The sequence below is a fragment of the Dysidea avara genome, chromosome 13 (genome assembly GCF_963678975.1).
Source record: "Dysidea avara chromosome 13, odDysAvar1.4, whole genome shotgun sequence".
Lineage (NCBI taxonomy): Eukaryota > Metazoa > Porifera > Demospongiae > Dictyoceratida > Dysideidae > Dysidea > Dysidea avara.
Window position 1 is genome coordinate 2341569 of NC_089284.1, and position 18939 is coordinate 2360507.

The 18939-nt window shown below is 39.2% G+C and overlaps 1 protein-coding gene across 2 annotated transcripts in view; it reads left to right on the forward strand.

Moving 5' to 3' along the window:
- LOC136243581 (ubiquitin carboxyl-terminal hydrolase 32-like) overlaps nucleotides 1-18939 on the forward strand; it is a 27330-nt gene continuing 8391 nt past the window's right edge. The window contains exons 1-21 of one of the 2 annotated variants that reach the window (XM_066035114.1): nucleotides 1-193; nucleotides 281-408; nucleotides 870-975; nucleotides 1629-1750; nucleotides 2242-2410; nucleotides 2506-2631; nucleotides 4994-5101; nucleotides 5521-5705; nucleotides 7381-7467; nucleotides 7934-7995; nucleotides 8057-8162; nucleotides 8620-8746; nucleotides 8795-8979; nucleotides 11569-11727; nucleotides 11886-12027; nucleotides 13283-13398; nucleotides 13453-13524; nucleotides 15086-15170; nucleotides 17809-17916; nucleotides 17978-18119; nucleotides 18263-18368. In XM_066035114.1, coding sequence (XP_065891186.1) covers nucleotides 133-193; nucleotides 281-408; nucleotides 870-975; nucleotides 1629-1750; nucleotides 2242-2410; nucleotides 2506-2631; nucleotides 4994-5101; nucleotides 5521-5705; nucleotides 7381-7467; nucleotides 7934-7995; nucleotides 8057-8162; nucleotides 8620-8746; nucleotides 8795-8979; nucleotides 11569-11727; nucleotides 11886-12027; nucleotides 13283-13398; nucleotides 13453-13524; nucleotides 15086-15170; nucleotides 17809-17916; nucleotides 17978-18119; nucleotides 18263-18368 — 2502 coding nt within the window. In that variant the 5' untranslated portion in view covers nucleotides 1-132. Of the gene's footprint in view, nucleotides 194-280; nucleotides 409-869; nucleotides 976-1628; nucleotides 1751-2241; nucleotides 2411-2505; nucleotides 2632-4993; nucleotides 5102-5520; nucleotides 5706-7380; nucleotides 7468-7933; nucleotides 7996-8056; nucleotides 8163-8619; nucleotides 8980-11568; nucleotides 11728-11885; nucleotides 12028-13282; nucleotides 13399-13452; nucleotides 13525-15085; nucleotides 15171-17808; nucleotides 17917-17977; nucleotides 18120-18262; nucleotides 18369-18939 lie in introns of both variants that reach the window. The other variant, XM_066035113.1, reaches the window with a different exon arrangement.

Genomic DNA, 18939 nt, shown 5'->3' on the forward strand with positions numbered 1-18939 from the left:
AAAACACGTGATTAGAGTGCGTTATAATTAGAGCAAACGAGACTATCTGGGTATTGATTGATTTGGCGAGTTGATGTATGTGAATTGCCCCATCTATCGCCGGATGTTCACCTGTAGCACTATCTAAGTGTCATGGGTGCGTTACAAAGCAAATCCAAGTTCCCCATATCGTACGAAGAGGCGTGCAAACGAAGTGAGTTAGTGGTAAGAAATCCAAGCGGAAATGATAGTTCCCCGATCCTGGCAATAATCTATTTACCGTGTTTTGTTGTCTAATTAGTAAGCCCTGATGAATTGAAGAGGATCGAGGAGGCTTTTCATCGCTTCTCTAGTAAAGGTGGCCTTCTTCCTAAGATAACATTTCTTCATGATGTTCTGGACCAAACAGTCCCGCCTAAACTAGCAGAGGTATGCAGTGTGTATCATTGATTTTTGTAGAGAGGGAGTCAACATTGATCCACAAAATTTAGTAGTTGACACACAGGTACTCGCTGTACTAAATCAATGTTCAAGGCCACTAAATTTGTGCCAAGTCAATAGTCAAGGCTGAAAATTTGAGAACCCACAATCATATAGTATAGACAGTCATTTGTAGGGTGACAGATCACATTCTGAGTGTACGCATGTCTTCTCCGTGTACATTCATGCCTATATGCACACATGGATGCATGTACACACTTGTGTGTATACAGTGTTACGTAAATCTTATAAAAGTTTATGTACTGTCTTTAATGCTATAAAGAGGATAGGTTCTAAATAGTCACATAAGCAGTGGCACACATAATGCTATTGGGGCTCAGACACTGCTTGTGTGAATGAACACATTGATTGTTCATTGCTCTTATATGGTAAATGACCTAATCTGTTAGGGGATCTACGTTGCATTTCATGGTACTCAGAAGGGGATACAGTTCAAGGACCTTTTCTGTGGCCTCGTGCTCCTTACACATGGCACTTCTGAAGAGAAGACAAAATGTGAGCAAGCTGGTTTGGATGTGTGTATATGCTGAGCTTCGTAACTATTTTGTGTGTGTCTGTATAAGCACGTTATACAGTCATAATTAAAAAGTGTGTGTATGCACAACTCTGCAGGTATATAACATGCATAACTTGAATTGTTATCATATGTTCTTGTACTAATTTATATAAAGACACAATGTTAACCTAAATATTTTAGATTTTCCTCTTCTGCCTGTGGGGTATACTGTAATGGTCGAAATCTTTTTGATGGTGAAAGCAGTCAGCCTATGAGAATTAATGAAACCCATATTAAACGTCAGCACACCTAAAGTCGCCATGCGTGCCTATATTGTGTAAACCCATATTCTTTGCGGGTAAGGGTTAACGCTATTAGTTTCATCCATTATAACTGACTTTAGTTGCCCCGATCATCCAGTTACTCCCTTATGTACCTTGTCTTTTGTCACTTCTAATCTGCTGATGGGGCAGTATCTCAACAACCATGTATGTATTGTGCGTTCTGTATAACATATATTGTTTTGGTATTTGAATACCATGAATACTGACTGTCTATATATTAGGACATTTTGGCTGGGTAATTAAAAGCATTGAAGTTACAGCCCTTCAGTATTAATGCATAGTTTAGTTTTTTTCTATATATTGTGTAGTCATATTCAGTGTCTACTCTCCTGATGGTATCCACTGGCTAAGAAGTAGCTTAAACAACTTCTTACAAGCATCTGAAATACAAGGAGTTGATAAAAAAGAGATAAAGGAGCTCTTTGGAAATGTAAGTACTGTAGACTGTTCTCTAGTACTGTAATAGTGCTGTTTAAACTACTTTGTTACTTGTAGTAGTATAGTACGTATGTAGATCTCAACATAGTATGACTGACCATATGGTGACCCTGGAGTTCATATTGTAGGAGTATGTTTCAAGTAGTGCTGCACCTATCTTAAAGGACCCTTCTGTGTAAAGGACACTGTACATTTACCCTCCTTATAAAGGACAGTTTCTGAGGTCTGTATAGACCTTTACCAATACATTTTTATCTCTGAAAAAAGGACAACCTCCTTATAACAGTAAAGTTTTACTTGGTCCCAAATTGTTTGAGGTTCCACTGTATAATCTTGAAACTACTGTATGCTGATGTACCCATATTAGAGAAGTCTCAGACGTACCTCAACAGTTTTAGTGCATGTACGTTAATACTATAGACAGCCGTCCTAATATCACTTTCAGTGGCTATATGCATTAAAATTACTTCTCTACTTGTGTAGGATTATGAAGTGACGTATGATAAATTCCATTATTGGTTGACTAACAATCCTAATGTTACATCATTCTCTGCTTGGTTGTTGGAGGAGACTGGGACTGGGTCAGGATTCCAATTGACAGACACCACAACTACTCCTAATTATCACCAGACTATAGCTGCTATGGCGGAAGGTGTGTGTGTGTGTGTCTGTGCATGTGTGTGTGTCTGTGCATGTGTGTGTGTCTGTGCATGTGTGTGTATTACATGCATGATATTTTTTCCACAGTCTCTGAACAAGATGTTATAGACTTGGAGCGACGCTACTGGCTACTCCGAAGCAGTGTACCAAAATTTGACATCAACTTGTTCACTTCCATTGTCTCCCCACCAGTCCCATCCACCCTTTGTGCCAGTAAGCAGTAACTTCACAATGTTGTGTACCCCCACATTCCCTACAAACTCATGAGATAAATATACGTAGTTCTCTACTTTTCTACTTCACAACTGCTTACGCATATCTTGTATATGGCATATCAGACACCTTCTGAACAGTGGGTTCTTGTATTGGCAACCAGGTACTACATAGCTAGAATTTTCTGCTTTGGCACGAGGTTAAATTTTTTTGAGGCTCTGAAGTTAAATTTTTTATGGATTATTTGCCCTACTTTTACAGATTTGGTAAAAACCACAGAGTTGTTTTTACAGTTATTTAACAGAAGTTTCTACTGACTAATTGCCTAAAGCCTCCAAACAAGCATATCTCGATAACTGCTAAGGGCACGAGCTCAATATTGTCACTGTTAGATGTTGCTTCAGCCCGACATGTGCCTTTAGGCATACCGTAGTGCATACATTATACACATCATGGACTAGCCTTTGTCCTCCTTTGTGTCTATTTTTTCTCACAGATAGTGCAAGGTGCTGATTGATAGTAGCACACATGATGGCTTGTAACAGAAATCATATTTATTTTCTGCAGAGGCACTTCTCGTAATGTTCTTTGTTTGTAGCACTATGTAACGGGCTGAACATAGCTGGAAATGAACATAATGGCTGCTTCATTTTTTCGATAATTGATAGTTGGGACGCGCATCTAGGTGAAACATTAGTATGGCATCATTCTTTCTTTTGATGCAGGCTTACCAATCGTAATTATGTTACAAAAAAAAGACAACAAATAAGTACAGGAATTTTAGATTCAATTAGGAATCACAGAAATAGTCATCTACACCTACAGATGTACCAGACTGCAGTAGGGATGAATTCTCCACTAGTATACCTGCAGGTGTAGACGACCTTCCTTGTTTCCCCACATTTTATGTCCATGATCGCAAACTAATTTTCTTGTACCATTTAACTGGTTAATTTCAAGAGTAAAGTTTCAAAGAGTGGCTGGTAAAATTAAGTTTGTAGGTTTTATTTTCAAATGCTCAAATGCTAGCACCAACAAAAATAAGTTTGGTAGTGCTTGTCTAACTGCAACCATGTGTAACAATACAAATGATATCATGTCTACTTTGTTCTGCAGATGATACTGACGTGACAAGAGCGTGAATCGTTGTACATGTCCACATGCGGAGGGAAATCTCAAGTAGCTTTAGAGTCCATTTGCTTCAGTACTGGCAATTGGTTTGAAATAACAATACAAAGCCATGATATGACATGCTGTTGTAGTTCAATAGTTACACACTTCTGTAGCACCGGTTTACATGTAGTAGCAAGCACTAAGCGAGTTCCAGGATTAGCTACGTAAAAGATTAAATCAAATTAGCATTTTTTGAAGTGTTAAATTTTTGTGGAACCACTGCTCTTTAAATAATTTTAAAATTAAACTCCTTCAAAAATAACCCGTTATACGGTATTTTTATTGATACAAGACAGAGCTATGACATATTAGATGTATTGGTTGAAACAGTTTGTTTTCTGAGAGTATCGTACCAGCAGTAGACATAGATTTGACAAGTAGCTACGCCACCATTATGAAATGGCTGCAGTGTCAAGAACAACATAGCTTTAATCTATTGGATGATGTAATGACAGGAAAATATCACCCATTTTCCGTATTTTCTCATGTGAAAGCTATATACTAAGTGTTGCTAGGGCCTAAAGCAATTGGCAAGCAACTGGGTGATACATATCTGCATGTATGCAGACTTGTGCAGACTACTCATGAGTTTTCTTGTAGCACCTTCTACTTCATAGCTCTAAATTAATGTTAAGATATATCAGCAGCAAGAAAAACAACAATAACTATTAACAATAATACTCCGATAATAGCCCTGGCCTATATTTGTGACCAGGTTTATTTTCCTAATGTCCTGAATGCCTCCTGGCTTATCAGAGGAGGTAGGACATGACATCACTATAATTGCGTGATGTGTGCGTACTGTACATTTTTAGCATAGAGTATGAGGTTTAGTGCTGAATTTATTGTCAGAAATGGTAATTCACTAGTGTAGAAATCGTTTCATGTGTTGAGCTTCATTAAGCTCCAGCGATGTTACGATAAACTTTGCAATAGAGCATTATTTAGAATAAATTCTGATTTTATTTTCAAGTACCTGTGTTACTGTTTGCTGTATTAGTAGTAAATGCAAAGAAATATGGTTTTTGAACAGAAAGTCAACAGATTAGTCACTATTAACACTATTCTAATGGAAGGTCATGTATGTGGGGTCAGCCTACATGATATAGAGTGTTATATAATCTTGTGTTAGTAACTTTGTGTGTGTGTGTGTGTGTGCTTAATAACTTCACCCTCTGCCTTTCTTTAGGTTTATTTGCATGTTTTGACTGCAATGCCGATGGTCACATTGATCTGCCTGAGTTTGTGATGTCCGTGAGCAAGTGTTGCCGGAAAAGCCAAGAGGAACGGTTGAAATGTGAGTGATGTTGTGATCACCTTTTGCACTAAGGAATCATTATATTGCTGAAGTTATATACTATTTTTATGGTATGCATGCACAGAGTTGCATATTGAACTACGCCCATGTATTAGCAGGAGTACATCAAACCTATGGACAGGGATTAGACTGATTTCCTTGTCCATAGGATTCAATGCACTCCTGGCATGCTAATAGCTGTTAACAATAGAAAGGTAGACAGATAATTTGTGGGAAAAAATTGTCACCTTCTGAAATATAATTGACTACAATTGTACAGTTATGAAGCAATTGTTAAAGTCCTCCAAAGTTTCAACCCTTAGCTGGTTAGGTTAACCTTTCCAGGTATTTATTAATATGTTTTTCTCAACTGCGTGTCGTATACTTCACTTGTTCATGCATTTTTTTGCTTTATCCAGTCTGTTTCCAAGTGTTTGATATTGACAAGGATGGAGTACTGAATGAGGTAGAACTGGTACAAGCTCTCGGTCACCTGTGTGTCATCAAAGAAGAGAATTTACCAGTTACCGACGAGTCCTTGCACTCGGACACTCATGCTTCATCACTGGCCCAAGAAGTACTGCAACAGTACTGTAAGACTAAGGTGTGGTAGTTGTGTGTGTGTGTTGTTTGTGTGTATGCACGTATATAACTATTTTGCTAATTAAAATAACATGAATTTATAATCTGCTGCTACATTCATACATATATGACATGCATGAACAATACGCATGCAAACTTTATATACTAAAACAATAGCATGAGGGCATGGGCAAGAGACTAATGCAGCTCGAGGCAAAACTGAGTGTTGTATTTGGCTCAAGACCACACCAGAATGCTTCTTTTTTTCACATTGCATGAGCGCGGCAGTATTTTAACTGGTTTAAAGTGCTTTCTGGTTGTCTTTGTTTGGAGTGTTCATTTTGTAGACTCGAACCGCATCAGTTTTCAGCTATCAGACAATTGGTAAGTGTCAATATAGTATAAGTTTGGACATAAAATGAACAGATAGCATTGTTTTGGCTACTTCTGGTGATATAAAATGTTACGCACATGATCAGCCATGCTGTATTTTCTGTACGTGATGCCGTATTTTCCGTTCAGTGCTTTATGGAAAGAATAGCACTCTTATTCGTTTGATCTTCTCCCTCCCATGCAAGGTTGTACATTTTGTATACAGTGAATTTAATCTGAAATTTGTTATTATGTAACTTTTTTATGGACCATGCCTTTTGTAGTCAAAACATCTTGTGCACAAAATCACGGTCACTCCGTGTAATGCAATTCTCTTTAATACAAGTATAAGGAAAAACTAAGTTCAATTAGGGATCATAGAAAAAAAAAGGTAGGGAAACAAGGGAGGCTGCCTACACCTGCAGTCCCTACTTCAGTCTATACCCATGACTGAATTAGGGATTAAGTATATCTGCAGGTGTAGGTAACCTCCCTTGTTTCCCTACTTATTTTTTTCTATGATTTGTAATCGAACTTAAAATTCCTAATTTCCTTATACTTGTTTGTTTACTTTTTTGATAGCTGGGCCACGCTCAGACGAAAACATTAACTCTGGTTCAGCCCATTACACAGTGCGAGTGAAGAACAGCAGAAGCGCCTCTGCAAACAATCCAGCCACCATGAAAAATACGGACAATTAGCATGCCCAACTATCAATTGCTGACTCGAAAGTGAAGTGGCCTTTACGCTTTTTCACCTGTTTTCAGCACGTTACATAGCATTACAAACGAAGATGCCTCTGCAATCAATCCAGTTACCACGGAAAATATGGACAATTCCTGTTTACAAATGCGAAGCCATGCATCGTGCTACCATGAATCGACACCTTGGACTGACACAAATGAGGACAAAGGTAAGTCCATGATGCGTGCATTTTATGTACTGCGGTATGCCAAAAGGCACATCTATGGGCAAAGTGATGTCGAACAGTGAAAAATCAAGCCCATAGCCTTAGCTGTTTTAGATTTTGTAGCTACCTATTGAGGGCGTTTAGGGTCGTACTGAAGGAACTTTTGGGTATATACCTAACCAACACTGCCAAGGTGCCAGGATGGTGTTGTGAAGCTGTGAAATATTTGGCCAGAAAAGCCCTAACCTCCATGATCCCTAATATATAGTACTGTATGATAAAGACACAATTTGCTGTTTTACAAGCATGTGTCATAGCTCACAGACACACGTACCTCACTACATAGTAGTTTACTGGTATAGCATCACACCAGATGTCTTGCTCTATACCATATTCTTGTTGTTGTTGTACACAGAAGGGAGAGCTGACGTTAAAGGAGTACACTCAGTGGTCCATGGATCACACTGATCTCTCTATGCAGCTAATGAACATCTTGTTTGAGGTATATGGTGTGTCTGTTATATGTGTGTGTATGTGTATGGATTACTGTTATGTGTCGTGGTCTGGTATGTGTGTGTGACTGTGTGTGTAGGGGGGGGGCAGAGGGAGCGGTATTGCATTGAGTTATATTTGTATGTAGCTAAATAGCATGGATATGGATACAAATACAAATTTTTTGTAGAATATTTTATTTGTGTATGTTGGTGTTGTGTGAACTTTCAGTCATTTGGGATGATCACATTTTCAGTTGTAAGTTTATCTGTAGTTACCATGCAAGATTATCAAAAGTAATTTTTCATAACTGCAAGATAATATTTTTGGTGCTGATGTGTAAATTTCTGGGTATGCAGTTTGTGTAGAATAACCATGCCAATGTGCAATTATATACATGTATAGTATTCTCCGCAGTGTCACAGTGGGAGTTTGTGCATGCGTGATGTATTCCTTTTACAAATATTCACCTTCAGGTGGGCCATGTAAAATTTGGAATTCGTCCAGCAACTAGCTCAGAGGAGGCCAGTGTTATAGCGTACGTAGTGTAGTGACTCTTTCTGTGTTGTGTAATGTTATAGCTGTCTTGTTTGTATTAGGGGCTACATGCTGCGTGCCAGTCGACGTGATGCTAAAGCTGGGGACACAGTGTACCTCATTGCCAACCAGTGGTTCCTACAGTGGAAGAAAATCACTGGATACAATGTATGTATTTTAATATTATACGTAGTGTGTGCATGTATCTAGAAACTTTACTCACATTGCTCCAGTCTACCCAGCTGTATAATGGGAACCTGGTGACCTGGGGAAGCCTGTAACATCAATAAGTACTGGGAAAGCAAATGGCCAATTTCCTTTGTCTTGCTTAGTGGTGTTGGGGTTGTTGAGGAACTTCACCTCTCATTGTGAGACCTGGACAGTTTTCCTACGGGTTACTAGTCCTGCCCCAGGAGGATTTGCCTTAAGTACCTAAGCATCGCAGTGCTGGTTTGCTGGGTGGCTATTGATAGCTGTGTTTTGCATGGCTGCTGGAGGTTTTGCTTTGCTTTACCTGTATTAACAGAGACCAGCCCAACTGTCTTTGTCTCACCTGCCCCAGTAGGATTTACCTGCACCAGAATCCCTACTATTTTTAATATATATGTATTAAATTCCCTTACAGTACTCCTACAGTCTGCTATCAGACTCAGAACCAAGTCGTCAACACTTACATCCACAATCAGCCACGGCTGCCACGCCCATCTCTACACGACCAAAAGCACGCAAGAAACCACCCAAGGCAAGGAAAGGCAAGGAAAAATCGCCAGTACCAATCCCATCCAATGTGACCGTGACAGAGATGGGGGATGCTGTAGACATCAACATCTCATCGTCTGATGATGGAGTAGCAGTGGGTGGGGCTAGTGTCTGCAGAAATGATGCTGGAGATGAAATAGATGTCAATGACCCGCGATCAAAACTGGGACAGATTGACAACACCTCACTGTGTATGTCTGACTCTACTTCATCGACTGGTAAAAAGGTTAGTGTCTGTGTGTAGTGTGTACTTGTGTGTGTGTGTAGTCAAATGGTTGGGGCAATGACCTGTAATTGTAATTGCAAGTGCAAGATCCACCTAGTCTGGTTGTGCTCATTTGCTCCTTTTGTCCTTGGGTGCTTTCCAGTAATGGTTAACTCCTTGACTTGTATAGCATGAGTAGCTAAGAGGCTGAACGTGTGTATAAAGTACAGACATGTGCATGTCCATATTGTCTTCAATGTAGAGCTGTACCGATATGGATTTTTGGCATGTACCGATATCCGATATCTTGTCGATATGGATACCACCAAAAGAAGCCGATAACCGATAATCGATCCGATATTTGCATTACAAACAAAAGTCATAGATAATCTATGCAAAAGTGTACATTTACCTACTCTAAAACAACATGTGGATATATTCATTGTTCACTCTATGCCTGTGGCTTGGGTTTCTATTGTGTAATCCAGACAATTAGGCACCCACAAACATTTTTATGCATACTCCCATGAAGCCTTAAACTGCATTACTCCGCATTTATTGGCTTGTGCGAAGGCTAGTTACTCCTGTGACTGTTCTTTTATATTACAAAGGTACTATATAACTGCTTCATTTAAGACTGATAAGCTTTAATTTTCAGCAACAAACATTAGAATCGTGTGTATTTGTATCGCTTCTTGTAGCTGTACAGTGAACAATAAGCCACTGGTACCACATGGATAACATAAAAAACCAATATTATAATCCGTGTATGTACAAACTATTGCTGTATAAATATCGGTAGCGATATCGGTCCTCCTACTGTTCTGTACTGATACCGATATTGGTTAAAAAATGTCATATCGGTGGTCGATATTTTGGCCAATCCGATTATCGGTACAGCTCTACTTCAATGATGTTAAAGTAACTAAACACATTTGTTGGATACAATTTAATATCAGTCAAAACAAGTACAATGATTAACTAGGGATTATAACCTTGAGAAAGACCATAGAAATAAAAAGTAGTGAAACAAGGCATGGGGGGGGGGGGGGGGGGGGGCTGAAGGGTATTAGACTTAGAAATTTATGCAGATAGTATCAGTGTGTAAGCACAATCAGCATGCTAATTCTAGGGTGTCTGGGGGCATGCTCCCACTGGAAATTTTTGAAATTTAAGTGTCAGGAGGTTGAATTTTAGTGTTTTTTGCAATTAATTAACCCATTAATGGCCACTGCCGCCATATGGTGGCATTGCATTATAACTCACTCATAGAATAAACTTTAGCCTCGCTATAACTTGTAAAACACGTTTTATAGCAAGATGCGCTAGTATTGAAACAGACACGCCCATAGACGTCCCATTTCTGGGATAACCAGATCCTTCTCGGACTAGTGTGCATTTGTTATGTAATAGCGTAAAGTGTAACCTTTTATAATAGGCGAATTAAGTTGTTCTTCGAATTGAAAGCCAGTAGCTGATTACAAGGAAAGTGTTATACATCGATGGAGACAGGTAAGTCAACAGTCGGCTGCTTTATCCCAGACGTGGCATGGTAAACACGAGTGCAGATACTCATGCGCAACAGCAGAAATTGGATAAATCATGAAGAAACCAGCTGTGGAATGGTTCACACTGTAAGTGAACTGTATAGAATAGTGCTTTAGAGTGTAATTCACCTTAGTAAGTAGCTAGTTGGGATTCTGTTGTTTGTTCGGGCTGGTTTTTACCGAAGTTTAGACTTTGTTGTTTGAAAACTTCATTGCTGTTACTGTTTTGTAAACAAAATCGACCTCCTTAGTTTATAGTGAGCATTTTGATATATGGTTACTAAGTAGTTATGTGTACTGGACCGTTCTTATAATGCGATTCTGCAATTCGGCCGATGGCTCTGGAGAATTTGGCCGTCAATGGGTTAATTAATTAAATATGCATACCCCGACTATCAGTTGTTGAACATGAAGTTGCCATTCCTCCTTGTTCTCAGTTATGTTCCACTCAAGTGCTACAAATGAAGGACAGTATAAAGAATACCTTTGTAATCAATCCAGTTGCTACAGAAATTCAGGAAGCCATTACACAGTACTTCTGCACTAATGGAGAAAGAAATGGAGAGCCTATACTGTAGTAGTCAATAGGGAACATCTCGGGCCTAATTAAGTTAAGAAGTTATCACCACCATCAATTGTGTTAACCATGGTTGAGTTATGCTTGGCCAAAGGCATGATCGGTTAGTCAGAAGAAAATTCAGTAAAATATAAAAGATTTAAGTTCCATAGAAGCTTATTGAAAGTGTTTGGGATTGCTCTGGAAGCATGTTGAGGTTTTGATTATGCCTGCCTGCCTACCAAGGAATATTTGGAGTGATAGTTTTTGGCAGTAAAGCCCGTGAAACCTTTGTGATCCTTACTATACAACAGCAATACCATACTATACAGTACTACTACAATACACTTTATGATTAATCGTCAACCATACCAACACATTATATTACTTGTTACTGCAAAAGTAATAAAAATGTTATTACACAACTCAGTACATTTGTGATGTGTTAAAAATATTACTCCCAACTGTAATGGTTCAACATATTACAGTATGTGTTTCCTTCAAAAGCTGATCAACCTAACAAGTGAAGGTGGCAGACTCAGAGAAGATATAATCCTAGTACAGCATCGTGACTTTGAACTCCTTCCTGAGGCAGTTTGGAGTGCGTTGTCAAGTTGGTACCGCAACAGACGCTCCAGCAACAATGAACCTCCACTACCAAGAAGTGTAAGCAGCTCTCCTAAATGATTCTTGGTCCCCTTATACTTTAGGCCAGTACAAGTATCACTGTACTCTAATTGTCTTTTGTCTGTTCCACAAACTACATTTGTTTTTGTAGTTTAACTTGTTCGGTTCAAGTCATTATGGTTTTATCATGTTTTTAGGTAATATCAGTGGAAGGCAGGAAACCAGAAGTGGAAATGTTTCCAATTCAGTTTACTGTTTACAAGCACACATCATATGCCCCTCAGGCTAAACAAGGGTTTGGTTGGAACACCATTTCAAATTTGTTCTATAGTTTCATTGGTAAGTTCCTCTCTACCCTTATGAAAATTTGCACACATGCACACGCAAACACACACGTATATTTGCATGTAAATGCATGTAATCAAATGCACGTGTGTGCATGTTAGTATTTGGCCCGATTGCACACATGCATTTCCAAAGCTGTTGCATGTAAATGCTTGCATGTGTGCAACTTGTGAGCAGTTTAGCAGTTGAGCGACTGCATGCATGCAGCTTGCAAACGCTGGCTATTTATTTCATATTTGTATTTCTTTTAAATTTGTAATTCACATCTACAAGAAATGCATGCAATACAGAACTACAAGTCAGTTACAAGCCACAAACTGTCTGTTTGACCTCACTGCACACAATTTTTTCACAAAGGTGATCTTTAGTTGAGCTTTGTCCAAAAGCAATGTAGAAATTGATACAGGTCCAAATACTCTCCAGCTTCTTGTCTGCTTTCAATTGTACATTTCTGTAGTCTTTAAATCAAAGGTTAAAAGTTATACTCCCTCACTTTGTTACAGAAAGCAAAGAAGCCATAATGAACAGTAGCGATAGTATTTTATTCATGTTTAGAAATGTTTCTCCACCTGTGACGCACAACTTTCAAGGAGACTCAAGACGCCAACCTCAGCAACTCAAGGCACCAACCTCAGCTGTACTTGTAATGTCATGTACTGCCACAACAAGTTTTCTTGTAGAACATCACATCCCACTAACAAAGACTACTTGTTTTCTTTGTACAGGTTGTCAATAGTAGCAAACAGTTTGGGTGCAATTTTTAAACATTTGTTTGTTTTCATCTGATTGGCTATTTCATACTGTATACTGCATGTACGCAGAAAGAGAGGGGACTGCATGTGTGTAATTTGTGAGCAAACCAACCCCCTAATACAGCTAAACTTATGAAAGCAAACTGCAAGCATGCGGTATGCAAGCAAAAAGAGCACAATGCATTGCTATTGTATGAGAACGAAATGCACATGTGCAATATACAAGTAAAAGGATAGCATGAATAATGCTATTGTAAGAAAGCAAATTGCATCTGTGCAATATGATAGCAGAAGAACTCACTAGGTTATTGCTACTGAACTGTATGCATGCAGAGAATATACAAAGTTGTGCTATTGTTTTGCAACCATCTTAAGAGCACTGCACGCGTGTAGTTGCAAACTGCATACAAGTTGCACACAAAATTTTCATAAGGGTATGCCTTTGTATTTTCCATGCATTCATTTTGTTTCATTTTTGATTTGTTCTGGTTACCAAGGTACCAGTCCAAGTGTAGGTGGAACCCCTTCCCTTGACAACCCAACTCATCCCATTGTGCCTAAAAGGGTTGCCTACTATCAGGCCAGCTTTGACAAGACCACCAATGTGAATCAGGTAAAGATGAAGGAAATATCTTTAGATAAGTTCCCACTATTTTTTGTTGTCTAGATGTATGACAAATTTCATGTATGGATGAGAGTAAAGCAAGATGATTTGAGACTGTGGAATTTCTCTGATGAGGTGAGTAACACATGTTCATAGCCATGTAAACGTTCTCTACTAGTATATACTGTGGTATTACTAAATTGTTTTATACCAGGTAGTATATCCTTTTAGTGCAAAGAAAATTGTTTTGTTTTATCATTCATGTACAGTCCAGGCTTGGAGTCAAATACTTTGAAAAGTTTTTAAATACAAATACAAATGCTCAGAAAGTATGAAATACAAATACTTATTATTTAAAATACAATTACTTTTAAAAGCATTTTAAAATACTTCTGTAATTTGATCCTTTGATCTGAGCTACATGTTACACAACCACCCAATAGTGCACACCTCTGTTTTAATTTTGTTCCAAGTGTGCAATAAAAACAATAATAACTCTTCCCATTCAAAGAAGTTGAAAAATAATAATTAATATTTGATATATTTTACAGGTTAATAGGTCATAGAGATAATCTTCCAACCAAATAAAGTTTACAGGTTAGGTTGTGCAGATTCTCTTCCAAGCAAAAGTATTTGCAGAAAGTATTTTGAGTTTTTATACAAAATATTTAAGTACAAATGTTGTTTCAAAACTTCAAAATACAAATACTGTATTTGACCGATTAATAGCCGCGGCTCATATAATAGCCACTTTACAGCCTAGAATTATTGTAATAAGAGCCACCCTCGGATAAGAACCGTGGCTTGTATCTGAACATACTGTTGCAAGTGTTGATGAGACACGTTTGAAGCAGAAACCTGGCAAAGGAGTTAGCGTTTTTGAGAGAAGTTAGAATGAATGGCAGTATTGACAGATGATTAAACAAGGTCAGTCACTCATGAATCAATATAAACACCGCAGGCTGCTGCCACACAAGCCCATATAGCTACCCTCGGATAGTAGCCGCAGGGTTTTGCTTGCTGAAAGTTATAGTAGCCGCGGCTATTATCCAGTTATCCGATCAAATACGGTACTCAAAAATATTATTTAAATACAGCTAAATACTAATACTCATGTATTTGACCCCCAAGCCTAATGTACACACACAAATGTACTAATTTGGATAAAAGATTACAGGTTTTAGCAATTAAATTTGTGGCTTTGGCAAATGAATTCTGTCCCCTTGGCAATTGAATTTGTCCCGTTGGAAATTGAATTTGTTCCATTGGAAATTGAATTTGTTGCTTTGGCACAAGAATTTGACATAATTAAATTGACTTCAAGAATACAACAGCTCATCACAAATTGAATCATCTCACCATGGAGAGTTACGCTTGAGACATTAGAAGGTAATTGAAGCTGGTTGTACATGAAGCTGATAGCTGTCTGGCAAGTTTAATTAGCTTGTTCGCAAGTGACCCGCTACTGGCATAGTACAGTTGCAAATGTTGCTGAAGAAGTTTTAGTAGAAGAATTATCACCTTATAAAGAGTTGTAAACTACAGTTGTACCTGAGCAAGGTGCTATATCTTGTTTTCGTGTTTTCTCCAGCTGCCAATCTGGACAAATTCATTTGCCAAAGTGACAAATTTAATTGCCAAAATCTGTAATATTAGAATTTGACTGGAGAGAATTTATTTCATTATTTGTTAACAGGAGTCTCCACAGTTGCTGGATGAGGACAGTACCCAGACTCTGATTGATCTCAGTTTTAATGATGGTCAGCCTCTGCTTATTGAGAGTAAGTTTACATGTGTTGTGTATACATACAGTACATAGATACTGTAGAATTATTTTTCTATGTTGAAAGTACCCACACCCACACACCCTGTACCATACACACTCATACTGGTATGTAGCTGCCAAGCGCTGCTACCAGTTTACTTCACACCTTGTAATGTACAACTACTAACACACAAACGATATAACCGTACCTACTACAAAACAAATACTATAATAATGTATGACCTACCCCTGTAGTAGACGGTGGGGGCCTGCACAGTGCAAAATTTTACACTCAAGTGAGTCTATGGAAAAAAAAAACCAATGAGCCATGTTTTTTTTTGCCCATCAGGAAAAAACCAAAGAGTAATCCCACCCTCTAAAACAAACAAGTACTGTATGCATCCAGTCAAACAATTCAGCATCTTTAACACCATCACGGACTATCAACAATGAGCATACGTACATCAATTACATCAATTACACTTGTAGGGGTGGGTGGGTGTGGGTAACCTACACTTTGGATACACAGCGTAAAAGTGACCAAGTTCACACCTTACACATTTAAATACACTACATGCACATGCTGAACATGTGCGACATCTTTCGATTCCGGTTGGAGGTTATTTTCTGTCTGATTCACTTCGTTCAACCGACAGAAAATACACCTCCAACCTCATCTAGTACCCACACCCACACACCCTGTACCATACACACTCATATTGGTATGTAGCTGCCAAGCGCGGCTACCAGTTTACTTAACACCTTGTAGAGTCACAAAGAGGGGGCCCAAAATCATACTACAGTAAATACACACTGCCACCATAAACCACTTCTATTGACACTCTTAGTCTTACTAGAGATGCTATATCTACCGTCACCATCCTGTGGGATAGCGCATGCACTATTTATAAAGGATACAAATACAGGCCCAGCTTTTGTGTGACAGACAACCTCTCTGACAGGGAGTCTTCAATATATCCATCCTTTGCAGTCTCAGATTTCCAGTGACCGTGTTTCTTAAACAGTCGATCAGGGACACCTGCAGCTGCTGCTGTGGTTACTCCATCTGCACTTAAGCTATGAGGGCTGAATTCAAAACCAAGCTCATCCAGCTTCTTCTTTACTAGCTCCCTAGCTCCCTGAACCCTCTTCAGATTCTCTCAGCTTTTCACACTTTCCACTGGCTATAGTCCGAAATAACTTACTCTCACTGCCGATGCAGATCGCACTTCTCCAAATGTATTCTTCTAACATTGCTACAGGGCAGATCTTTGTTCCTGTGCAGGCTATCAGCACTTCTCTTCCTTTACGCATCTGATCGTTGTTGCTGTGTGGGATCTGAATAGACAGGTGGCTGTCTCCAATCACCAGGTCACAGAGCCTAATATACCAGTTCATCACATCTGAGGAATCCTGCAAAGGACAATAGACAAGCGTATGCTGGTAAGAGAGTTGATCTTCCTGGAATCCTCTACTATGGCCTGAAGCATTTCCACTGTGAAAGGAGATTTCTTGTTGATGGGCCTAGCTAGCAACGCTTAAGGCCACCCAGTGTTGACTGGACCAAGGTTGTGGCAGTTGGTGATGGTATACGGTCAACTGAATGGACCCAAGCTACACAATTAACAGCTCTTCTACTGCTGATTTGGATGACTTCATTTCACCCAAATGCTGCAGGTATAAAGCCAGGTGAACCTCATTTACAGGAAAAGTGGTTAACTGGTGGGAAGCTGCCCATACTCTCCATCGTTTAAATGCCCCTAGATACTTCTTTGTAGTGGATGTCGCCTTGCACCATATAACTACTCCTGGCAGTGCCTCTGCCAACCTCTGCAGCTTTGGGTCTTGTAACTGCATTCCAGTGGTCCATTGCAAACACATCTTTTTGAAGCTCATTGATGGCTTCCTGTACAATCTTCTTGTTGACATCTGAAGGAGCTAGTCTTCTCATCTTCTTGGCCGCCGCATTGAGTCAATCTTCTACTACCTCACTGAACTTGAATTGTTCCTGGTGACCCTTCTTCTTAAAATCAGTTGAGCAGTCCCTCTTCGTCCTCTTAAGGGCGCGTTCAGTTGCTTCTTCTTGAGCGGCTGTGACGTCCTGTTGTAGCCTTTTCAGCTTTACGTCCAAATTGTGTTGGCTGGCCTCTTGTTTTTCAGCCAGGACCTCCACGCTCTAGAGTAGACAGTCCAACTTGCCTTCGGTTGACATTGTGCAACTGGTAGCCTACACTTTGAATACACAGCATAGAAGTGACCAAGTTTGCACCTTACACATTTAAATACTCCATTACCCGCATGTGCTGAGCATGTGCGACATCTTCTGATTCTGGTTGGAGGTTATTTTCTGACTTACTTCACTTCATTCAACCAACAGAAAATACACGTACGTATCATAGGAAATACTTTTAAATTCTAATAGAGCAGTCAGACAGCAGTTCATTACGACTCTTCACTAGTTATTGCAAGTGACAATTGCTTTGGTATTCTGGTACAGTATGTACTTTACTTAAAATACACTGCAAATGGAAATTTTGTGCTTCTCTAATATGTGCCCACCTGAAGTAAGTATTGATCCAGTGGTGACCAACATGTCAACACAGTTCTCTTTGTGTCATCACCTTCATTGTCTGTTGCTGTGTTGTGTCTCACAGTTCGTAACAAAGATAACTCGTGGCCAGAGGAGATGATAAAGTTGTTGAAGGAACTGAAGGCAAAGGAGAAAAAGAAACAGTCACACACAGATAGTACAGCTACTGTTGGTAAGCACATGCATGGCAGCTGATTTGGTATTTATGTTGTATTTCTTATCTGTACGTTCAGAGGGACATGTTCCTGAGGGAGCAACAGGACTAAGTAACCTAGGCAACACCTGTTTCATGAACTCTGGTGTCCAATGCATCAGCAACACCGGACCACTGACTAAATACTTTACTGATAACATGTACCGCCAGGAGATCAATAAGTTAGCATCTGTGTTAGTTACAGTCTTATTTGAACTTTTGTTTGTGTACTATGGGAATTTACAGTAGTATGGGGTGGACAAGTGTCCTTGTCTTTCTGTCTGTGGAGTGTATACATACATATATTATGTTGTCATTTTGTTAGGGAGAACCCCTTGGGACTAAAGGGTACAATGGCCAAGCGGTATGCAGAACTGATCAGGGACCTGTGGAGTGGAAAATACAAGAGTATAGTACCACTGAAGTTCAGGGTGAGTCCTGTCCTTGACTTGTACATATGTGTAAAGATTTGCACGGTTAAGAGCTAGTGTACTCCAGATAAGTAGCACTGTTTTACCCTAGTACATTAATGTGCTAGTTAATACACCAAGAGTTCACAATCCAGTGGATCCTCAAAGACTTGTGTTCACCAAGCCAAACAAAAGCGTTTAGATAAGTGAATGAACAGAGCCCATTGATTTATCTGTTCCTTTGCTCTAATAGAATGCACACCAACAATGAAACACTCTAATGAATAGTCACTTTTGGTGATTGGATAACTGAGGTTTAGGTAGTCAAGGATGTACTGTAGTATGAACTCTTTCATAGACGGAGGGCAGCCCCCCTCCCCACTTTTATGGGACAATGTTTGCAAGAAAAGATTGAGATACTCTAATAGAACAGTCAATATCTACATACTCAAATAAAGCAGTCACAGTATTCAGAGAAGCAGTATAGCAAGCTACTTAGCTACATATATGTAGTTATAAATAAGGAGATATAGTTGGTGGAGGGCAGCTATTGTCAGCAGGTAGTTACCTTTTTTTTTTTTGGTCTTCAGCC